The 11,015-nt window shown below is 40.7% G+C and overlaps 1 protein-coding gene across 1 annotated transcript; it reads right to left on the reverse strand.

Annotated features, from left to right (window-relative positions):
• Positions 1 to 847: 847 nt before the first annotated feature.
• On the reverse strand, positions 848 to 1,846 carry LOC131856445 (uncharacterized). The gene is made up of 2 exons (XM_059208243.1): positions 1,727 to 1,846; positions 848 to 1,393 (listed from the first exon to the last, which is right to left on the reverse strand). Exons 1-2 carry the CDS (start codon positions 1,844 to 1,846, stop codon positions 848 to 850), a joined length of 666 nt encoding a protein of 221 aa, XP_059064226.1.
• Positions 1,847 to 11,015: the final 9,169 nt, after the last annotated feature.

Raw genomic sequence — 11,015 nt, forward strand, 5'->3', positions numbered from 1 at the left:
ATCCATTGTGCTCCCTGCAACATGTATGCCTGACGATAGGACCCTAGTATTTCTATCCATCTGGCTGCTAGAGGAAGCCTGCAACTGCTTCTTCCAACTCTGTTTACCAGCCAACTCTATTAATTTTGTCTGTAACTGATTTCTGGTTATAACCGTATGGTTGCATAACACCATCGTAACCACCTTCTTCGGTTGTGTAAGGCTACATATGCCTTCCCTATGCTTGTGTGCTGCGTTGTTGGGTGTGTGTTTGTGTGTCTTTGCATTTGGGCGGGGGCTGCTGTGAGTGCGTGTTTTTTCTATTTGAATTTGGGTGGGGGCTGCTGCGTGTGTGTGTTTTTTTTCTATTTGCATTTGGGTAGGGATTTTATGTTTGCGTTTGGGGCTGCTGCGTGTTTTATTGCTTGCGTGGGCGGTGGTATCCCCTGCACGGTGGTGTCCATCACTAATGGTGCCACTGCACGGTGGTTCCACTATCGGTGTTGCCACCGCATGGTGGTTCCACCATCGATGGTCCCACCGCATGGTGGTGCCACCGTCAGTGGTCCCTTTTTCAGTGTTGCCACCACATGGTGGTTCCACTATCGGTGGTCCCACCGCTGGTGTTGCCACCGCACGGTGGTCCCATTGCGGTGTCGCCACTGCATTTTTTTTTTTAATCTTTTAATATTTTTTAAAAAAAATAATACTACCAAACATCCTGATTGGAGGGTCCAGGTTCCCTCCATTTGTGGTAAACCTTTAATTTTGACCCATTGACAGCATCTGGTATCTCCTTTCCGTCGAGCATCCACAACCTAATCACCCTATTGGCATTGACCTCACATACCTTGAAGGGCTCTAGCCATCACACTTTAAATTTTCCTGGTTTGATTTCATTCCTCTCATTGAATTTCAACACTAACTGCCCAGGAGTAAACTTCATTTGCCGAAGATGCTTGTCATGCCAGACCTCCCATCTTTGTTGGGCTGCCTCTGTGGCCCATTGTGCCATCATTATTTTTTCATCCAACTTGCTTAAGGCATACAGTCTCTCCCTCAGGCTCTCCATATCCCTGAGTCTGTTCTCTACTCCAATGCGAAGGCTTGGCACCATGAATTCCACTAGCACCATAGCCTCTTGCCCGTACATAAGTTGGAAGAGTGTTTGTCTCATGGTCACTTTGTACATCGTGTGGCAAGCCCACAACACAAAGGGTAACTTCTCTTCCCAATCTTCCCCTTCGATCCCACATGACTTATAAATGACTCCTATCAGGATCTTGTTCGTGGCCTCCACCTGCCCGTTGGCTCGAGGGTAGTATGGACTTGACAGAGAATGGAAGATCTTAAATTCTATCATGAGCAACTTAATAACATGGTTGACAAAATGGCCACCCCAGTCACTCGTCAGCTGCATGGGGATACCATAATGAGTAATGATTTGCTCATAAATAAATTTGGTTGTACTCATCACCAAGTTATCGGGTAGCACCCGTGCTTCCACCCACTTAGTCAAATATTCCATGGCTACCACGATGTATCTACACCGCCTAGCATGGCTGACATTGAGTGGTCAAACAAAGTCCAACCCCCATCGTTCAAATAATTCCTGCGCGTGTGAGGGGTTGAGCGGCATAAAGTCCTGCTTCAATGGTTTCCCAGCCCTTTGGCACGTGTCGTAACCAACAACCCATTCTTAGGCATCATTATATAGTGTGGGCCACCACAAGCCTGCGAGTAGCACCTTCCGTGCAGTAGTGTCTGGTCCCATGTGGCCCCCCGCTAGCCCTTCGTGCACCTCTCGGAGAACTCCTAGCACCTCCTCCTCCATCACACATCTTCTGAGCATTTGATCTGGTCCCATTTTATATAATATTCCATTGATCAGTTGGAATGTTCAACTTCATAAAACCAGTTTCCTTCATTCTCCTAGTAGCATGCATGGTGGGAAGACTGAAGTAGAAAGATACTCCCCGATGGTCGTGTACCATGGTGGTAATGGAGCAATTTGGAATAGGTGGGCATCTGGGAAATCATCATTCACCCCTTCCGCTGGTTCTCCTGACTTTATGTGTGATAATTGGTCTTCTATCACATGGCTTTTCCCAGACCGCACAATAATGGTGAACGTAAACTCTTGCAGCAAGAGTAGCCATTGACTAATACTTCCCTGAATTATTGGCTTGTTGACTAGGTACATGAGGGATTCATGGTCTACATAGAATGTGAACGGTGTCTCCAATAGGTAGTGTCTGAATTTTTGCACCACATAGATCATCCCCAATGCCTCCCATTTTGTTGTGTTGTAATTTTTATCCGCTTTGGATAACAGTCTACTGGCAAAATAGATAGGATGAACCAACCCGTGATCTCCCACTTGGGCTAGTGTGGCACCGATCGCAAAGTTTGAATCATCCACATAGACATGGAACTCCCTATCCCAGTTGCGGTAGGTGAAGATGGGGGCAACTACTAGCCTCATCTTCAATTCCTCAAATGCTTCACTCTCCAGGGTACCCCAGGTGTATGGCTCACCCTTGCGAGTAAGCTTGTCCAAGGGGTGGGATATTTGTGCAAAGTTTCTTATGAACCTCCTATAGTAGTTGATATGGCCCAGGAAGGACTTTACCCCAGTGACATCTGTAGGAGGCTCCATCTCCATGATCGCCCGTATTTTGTCTAGGTCCGTCTTCAGACATGCTTTGCATACGATGTGCCCAAGCAATTTGCCTTGTGACACCATAAATCGACATTTTTTTGGATTAAGGGCTAGCCTTGCTCTTTGACATCTCTCCATGCACTCTCTGAGGGCTACCAAATGTGTATCTTGCCCACTATAGATGGACCAGTCATCGAGGAAGGCTTTAAAATTCCCTACCGACATCTTGTCAAATATGTGTAGTATGATTTGATAGAATGTTGTAGGTGCATTGCATAGGCTGAATGGCATCCGGTTGTATGCATAGACACCATCTTCAACCACGAAGGTGGTCTTCAGCTTATCTTCCTTGATGATTGAGATCTGGTTATATCCAGAGAATCCATCCAAAAATGAGTATATCTCATGACCAGCCACCTCCTCCAGTATGTTGTCCGTAAATGGGATTAGGAAGGGGTCTTTAATCATAACTGCATTGAGACACCAGAAGTCCACACAAATCCTTATTTGGTTAGCCTCCTTCTTTAATGAAATGACTATGGGTGACACCCATTCGCTTGTCTATACTTTGAAAACGATACCAACCTCCAGCATTTTTTCTATCTCTTCGTTCACTCGCGCTGCATAGTTGTGATTCATCCGGTACGGTCTTTTTTGTACAGGCTTGGCTCTGGGTACCAACGGGATGCGGTGGACACACAGCTTGGAAGGTATGCCCTTCAGGTCTTTATAGGTCCATGCGAAGACGTCTTTAAACTCCAAGAATATTTTGAAGGCCGCTGCCTTCAGCACGGGATCCTAGTCATCGCCGACTAATATATTCAGTGGGTCCTCCTCCTTTCCCAGGTTTGTTGCCTTCAACTTGGACTCTTCAAATTGAATTGGCTTGTCTTTTTTGAACTGATGTGTGGGTGCCTCATCCACTCGGGCTTCCCCCTCCTTATATTCCTTGTATTCCTGAGGGAAGACCTCCTTATTGGTGGGCTCCTCTATCTACAACATGTTGCATTGAAAAAATTCATAATCCTCCATTTGCCAATGGAAGAGCCCGTTGAGTGAGCACACCTCATCTTCAGAACATTCCTCCAATTCGAGTACCCTTTCACTATTTGGCTCCATTGTGTTCTTGCCTTTTCTTTCGTTGGAACCGCATTCCCATTTATTAGAGTCCTTTGAGTCCGAGTTGGAAGAAGCGATTTCTTCACCAACATCTTGGGTCTATAGGTCAATGATATATTTCCGCCATCCCTTCTCCATGGAGAGTGTATTTTACTTCCAGTCATGGTTCACCCTGGTAGTGACCAACCACACTCTCCCCAAGATGGCATCATAGCCTTTCTTTTTTGAAGGAATAACCACAAAATCTAACAGGAATGGTTGCGTACCAATTGTCACTTGCTGGGCCATTAATAGGCCGAGTGGCTTGATGTCATGTTGGTCATCTCCCACCAGATTGAATGTGAGTGGCCATAGGGTGGGCTTCCCTAGCCTCTTCCATGTCTCTTTTGGTAGTACATTCACTCCAGAATCCCCATCCACAATGGTGTCCTTCAGAATGGTCCCAAGGATACCCATTTCTACCACAGCTCGGTGTCTACCACTATTCAAAGCTAGTAACATCAAGTCAATGGAAGGGCTGATGAGAACCTCCACCTGTGGTGCACTCGTCAAAGGGCTGACGGGAACCTCCACCTGTGGTGGTCTCAAAGGTGTGTGTGCGGTGCTTTGCACATTGCTGAGGATGGCAATCCTCAAATGTGGCATGGAGTGTAGAAGGTCTTTTATCTTTATCGGCACCTCCATCTGCAAGATTTGCGCAATAATATTCTTTTCCACTTTCAGGCAAGTTGAGGGATTCATCATCTTTGTGTTCTTCCATCCTTCTGTCGCCATCTCCCATTCAATGTCAGCCTTCGCCTCCCGTAGTCTCTCCTTCTCTGTGCAGGGGTTGGGATACGTTGCCTTCTTCTCCTATGCGCAAGGGATTGCCAACACTTTTTTGTCCTCATCCTTCTTCTCAATATTGAGTAGATTCACCCCCTACTTAGGAAAGTGTGTGTCATCGTGATCACCAGGGCTGCACCATCTACACAGGCTCTAAGGGGTTTCAATATTCTGGCACTCCCAAGTGAAGTGCCCCCATTGGTTTCAGGCCTGACATTAAATTATTGGTCACCCCTTAGCATCATACTGCACTCTGCTTCGATTGTTGTTGTTGTTGTTGCCTCTCCCTCCTCTTCGATTTCCTCTATAACCATCAGATGATGCAGTGGCGTTGGTTTGTGGCTGGGCGAAGCCCGCTACTGCGGACAGCAAGGGTTGCTCTTGCATGAAGAATACTTGGTTCCCTTTTGTTTTTCTATTGTAGGGACACTCTTTGACGGCGTGTCCCAACATTTGGCAAATTTCGCAGAATGCCTTTTGTGTGGCCTTCTTCCTTACATTTCGTGCACCACACGTGTTCGTTTTTACTCGTGCTTCCTTTCATGTTCTTAAATTCCTTCATCATACGATGCATGTCCTTTTGGAAAGCTTTCACCTTCTTACTTGATGAGTCATCACTATTGTTTTCTCCTGAGGACTCCTCTTCTGCAGAGGACTTGTCCTTTTTCTTTCGTGATGTTTTGCCTTCACTTTCTAAACCCATCATGTAGTTGTATGCATCATCGTATGAGGTGGGCGGTACAATTTTCATTTTTCTCCGCAGGGATGACCGCAATTCTTCCACGAACCATCTCTTCTTTAGTTTGTCAATCAGCTGGTTCTCCATCTTCCCCAGTAACTCTTTTAACCGTCGGCTATATGTTCGCACTATCTCGTTCTTTCCCTGCTTTGTACTTAATATCTCTGCCACGATCTAATTATCATCTCGAAGGAGTCAAAACTCCATCTTGAAAGCTTTCTGTAGGTCATCCCATGTTCCCACCTTTTCTTTATCCACATCAAAGTACCAATCAATGGCTACTCCTCTCAGGGTGGCAGGGAACTGCACCACCCAATCTGCTTTGTCAACTACCCCGTTGGTTGACCATATTGTTTCACACGTATGGCAGTGTCATACGGGGTCATCGTTTCCATCTTCGTTGAAGTTAGGCATCTTTTCTTTGCCCGCCATCGATGGGGGTCATCTTCCTAGTGGTGGTTGTGGCTGTGTTTGTGCCCCTGCACCGCTCCCTCTGGCGTTGGTGGTGTGTCCTACGTGGGTGATTAGAGGTACGGTGTTTTGCCTGCCATGTGTGGCACCTACGGCCATATGGTTATCCTCCCCTTCATTCTCACCTATGCCCACTCTTGGCTCCCTTTGGTGATCCTCACTTCGTGGTGTAAGGGATAAGTTTCTGAACCGATCCCAGGTCTCTTCGACTAGATCCTTCCGTAACCTTATTTCCTCCAGAAAATCTTCATGGCTTCTCATCCTATGGTGGTCTGGCAACACGTAGAAATTTCCCTCGGCTTTTGCACCCTCTGTGACACCTCCTTGGTTCCCTTCGGGCAATCCCTCGGTAGGTCATCCTTCGGCAAGTTGCCTCAGCCTCCGTCTATGTTCTACTCATTGTTCCAGAATCAAGGCCTTTTGTGTGGCCTCCCACTCGTCCATTTCTACTTTCTTATTTCTATCTTTGTTTAATAGGTTGGGCATCAATTCCCATACATTTCCATAAATAACAACACATAAAATCAGAACACTCCTTTATTAATTCATTTCATCAATACAACTCGTGTCAATATTATCACACCTTTATTTGAATATAGAATGTTTTTTATCCCTATGGGATTCAGTGTTCAATTCCTTCCTGGCGTTGTGCCATCCCGCTCTGCTTCCTGATGACTTCTTTCTTCGTACTGTTGGACGATTTGTTGGCGTCGCTCTTCCCAGGCAATCTCCTCCAAGCGAGCTTGTTGTACCAGCAATGCCTGTGCAAGCAATCGGGGGAGGTAGTTCATCAACCGATTTACTGTTGGGCTAACTTCCAGTATTGTCCACACGGCACTTGGTGGGATTTCAGCCTCTGTGGCCTCTCATCAGACGTAGGTCTCGATGGCTACCAGGAGCAGGATTGAAAATTCCCTCGTCGCAGTGTCTTCTCCTCTATAGAGCTCTTTTTGTGTGTCATCGGCCTCTAGGTTTATCTCACCAACGGGTAGGCCCATCGTGTCTATGCGCCATCCGCTCCAGTTGTTCTTGAGTATGTTTAGGCAACAGCGCCAAATGTTTTCCTCATTGGGTAAATAGAAGGAATACAGAAGTCATGCAGAAATAAACAATGCAAGTACAAGATGAATGCAAGAATAAGCTTTCCATTAATAACTTCGAGTGTATCCAATGTTCATAGTATTAACTGTCATCAACATCACACCCTTCAATACCCATAGGTAGTACAATATATAACAGCCGAAGGGGTGCGACACAACCATCGTGACTCCAACTACCTACCCATCAGCTAACTAACTACTAACAAATAACATTACTACCAAAACACAAGATATATATATTTCCCGACAACAACGTACGGTACGTTGTTGCCATACATTGAAAACCACTTTGACTGCATGGATTTCCGGGTTTTCCCCTCTTCTCATTTCTACTCCTGTGAACTACAAAATAAAGATAAAACTAGGTCATGCTCAAAAACCTTCATCCATTCCATTTATCATTGTTATTCACATAGTGTCAGATAAGGATGACAATAAAATTAGGTAATTTAAAATTTCTTTTTGAAGACAGTGATTTTTAATTCCTGTTTTTCCCATAGTAAACTTATTAAAGTATTAGTTTTCTACAATTTATAGTAGTTCTTATTGTGGTTTCTGATTCAGATTGTTTTCAAGGTTTAAGATCACACATTGTGATTTATCCTACACCTATATATTTGAAGTTGTTTCCATTAAACAAAAAAAAATGCAATAGCAAACCTCATGATTATAAGTAATGTTGTTTGATGTATCTGAGTCGGCGTGCAATCCTGTGTTTAAGTATTTGCTCAGAGATCCTGCTCTTTCAACACGTTCAGCTGCCAATATCAAGGGTATAAATATTAAAAACATAAATACTGAAAAAATATTGTCAAATGCCATAATTGAATAATAAATATGAGAGGAGAGATAGAGTAGGATATATTCGTATTAGTTTTTTTTTTTTTAAGCAGCTTTCAAGATTCATAGGAGATTAACTTCTAAATTAAGAGATTAGTTTTCTAAATTTTGGAATTCTAGGAGATTGGGATGTGATTAAGAACTATTTTTTAGAACAGATGTTTAATGGGATTAAAAATAAATATATTATAGGATTTATTAGAATTTATTTTTTCTTTTAAATTTTAGTGCGTTGGTTTATAGCAAAGCTAAAAATTGCTTCATCAATTATGAAATTTTTATGTGACTTGTCAATTATCTAAAATCTTAAATTTATGTGAAATAATCTTAAACAAATTTGAAGAAAAAAATTATTTATATATATTTACAAATCAATCAAACAACACTACACACTATAGAAACAAATGAATAACACTGCACACTATAGAAACAAATGAATAGCAACAACATTTCAAGAACTGCATATTATCTTCTATATATTTCAGTTTTAAAATTTATTCGATTAATTTATATTTTTTTAAATCTTTAACTATATCAATTTTGTTTTCTTATTCATATAGCTGCCTGAAACAATCCCCTCTTCATTGTTGATGCCATTGAACTACATAAAATCGTAATAGCATTATCAACATTATCAAATTCTTCACATAGTAATAACAATTTATATAAAAAAACAGTACTCATAGACAACCATATAGAAAGAGAGAAACTCTTATAAGATGAAGCCAAAAATCTATGCTTCAATTTTCTCCGCCATTAAAACAGATTTAGAAAATAGGAGATTAAGGAAAGGAGAAGCTAGAAATGGTTATTCATACTGTTTGAAGGTGAAAATTTTGAAAAATGCAATACATGATAAATGGCCACAAGGTCCAATTTATTTCATTGATTATACTAGTTAAAAACTAATATATATATCAATTTCTAATATGGGAATTCTCTTAAAATAATTATTTGGATTTTATTTTTATGTCCATTATTACTTGAGAGCTTGAAAAACATCAACAATCTTTATGGAGGAGCCTTTTTTAGTGATTTTGCAAACTTTATACCTATTTTGTTCCTCAAAATAGACCAATTATTGTTGACGAGATCAAGGACGTTGAAAAATAACATTAGAGCTAAGGAAGCATTGTTGAGCATCTTGACTAATTTAGAGATGACTAATATAATGGGACTTTAGACCATAAATGAGATCTGGGAGAGGCTTGAGACCCTATATGAAAGAGATAAACAAGTCAAAGTTGCTAAGTTACAAGTTTGAAAGGAAAATATGAGATGTTGAAGATAGGAGAAGATGAGAACATAAAAAATTTCATGGCTAAGGTGAATTAACTCATCCTAAGTATCAGATGTGTCGGTCGAACCCTTGAAGAAGATGAAATTGTTGCCAAGGTGTTGAGATCATTTCCTCCTACTTAAAAACATAAGGTAGCTTCTATTGATGAGATCCGGAGTGTGACTACTGTGACAAGAGATATGTTGGTTGGGAAGATTGTTGCATTTCAACTGAGAGAATTTGGTGAATCACCTAGAAATTCTGAGACATCATTAGAGCATCTATATCTAGAAAGAAGAAGTATGATCCTGATGAATGTAGAATATCTAAATATGAAAGAGAGAGAAGAGAGATGGAAGAGAAAGAAAGAGAAATGGATGAGCTTGAAGCATTGATTGCTCAAAGATTGCCTAAAGGAGCTGGTAAGTATGATGGAAAATTGCCTTTGAAATGTTTCTCTTGTAATAAGATAGGACATTTTTCTTATAGATGCTTGGAAAGAATGTCTAAATATTATAGGCATGATAAATTTGATAAGCATGATAGGAATAATAGATATGAGAAGCATGAAAAGTATGATAAGCCTTACAAGCCTAACCAGAAGTATAAGCATCAGAAGAATTGTTATTATGCTGCAAATGAAGATGTTACAGATGAAGAATTGGAAGGAGATGAAGTAAGTTTATTGTTATTAAATAAAATGGATCGATACCTATTGATTCCACAAGTTGCACTATTGAGGAGAAAGCTTTAGTTGCTAAAGTTGAAGAGACAAATGAATGGGCCATTAATGGCAGTTTTTCACATCATATGACCAATGATAAAAAGAAAATTTGTGAGTATGGAGATGTATAATGGTGGAATAGTAATATTTGGATATTACAAAGCCTATGTGATTCGTGGTAGAGGTTCTATTTCCTTTGATGGTAAGAATAACACTAAAGATGTCTTGTATGTTGAATGTTTGAAGCATAACCTTTTAAGTGTTGGACAAATGGTCGAGAAAGGCTATGATTCACAATTCAAGTTACAATTCAAGAATGGAAAATGCAAGATCTTAAATGCCTTCGATATAGAGATTACATCTGGAACTAAGACTAAAGGTAATATATTTCATTTAAATGTTGGTGAGAAAAGTTTCTTGATTTCTCAAATTGATGAAAGTTGGTTGTGGCATAGGAGAGTGTGTCATGTTAATTTTGATTCAATGATTAAGATTAGTTCTGTACAAGTTGTTAGAGATCTACCTAAAATTATTAAGCCTACTAAGCTAGTATGTAAGGAATGTCAAATGGACCTGCAAATTCTCATCAACAATTTCATAAAAAAGATGGGATCCTATAGGTCGAAGAAAATCATGAGCAATTGACTCCAAATCATTTGAAGGATTATGGGTAGCTGGGTGCTGGTACCATGGAAGGTAGGAATTTTGCTTCTGATGGTCTGAATGAATATTGATCAAAATATGAATTGGAACCTTGTTATGAACCACCTCATAAACTAGGTATTCTAAGAAAGGCATTCTCTCTATTTTAGGGCTCAAGGAGGTTGGCATGTGAAAAAAACCCTCTTTTAACATTTGGAAAACTTACTTAGATATGCTAAAATTGGGACATTTATAGTCAAAAATCTCAGGGAGAGTTAAATACTGGATAGATTGATTCATCTGAGATGAATTTACAAAGGAAATAAATAATTCCACCAATGACTTGAGAAAGAGAAGGAATGAGTGTTTTGATTTATAGTTGGAGAGCCCTTGGTAGTCAACCATATGTGAATTAAGTTCATGATGTTTCCAAGACTTTTTAAGAGCACATGTTGAAGGGTCAGAATAATGATCATCACACACCTTAATCTTTGAATGAGATGGACCTTGACATTGAAAGTTGAAATGACCCAAAAAATCTGATTGACAGTCAATAGCCATTGGATCTTGTATAGTCACTATTTGCTCCCAACAACCATATTTTGAAGCAATAAATATTAAAACTGGAAAATCCT

Source organism: Cryptomeria japonica, chromosome 7, assembly GCF_030272615.1.
Source record: "Cryptomeria japonica chromosome 7, Sugi_1.0, whole genome shotgun sequence".
Taxonomy (NCBI): Eukaryota; Viridiplantae; Streptophyta; class Pinopsida; order Cupressales; family Cupressaceae; genus Cryptomeria; species Cryptomeria japonica.

Bases quoted from the DNA above. Each gene is read 5' to 3' on its own strand.
- LOC131856445 (XM_059208243.1), bottom strand. From the start codon at position 1,846: ATGGGACCAGATCAAATGCTCAGAAGATGTGTGATGGAGGAGGAGGTG. The intron at 1,394-1,726 runs GTGCTACTCGCA...ATCCCCATGCAG, and splicing joins CAGACACTACTGCACGGAAG to CTGACGAGTGACTGGGGTGG.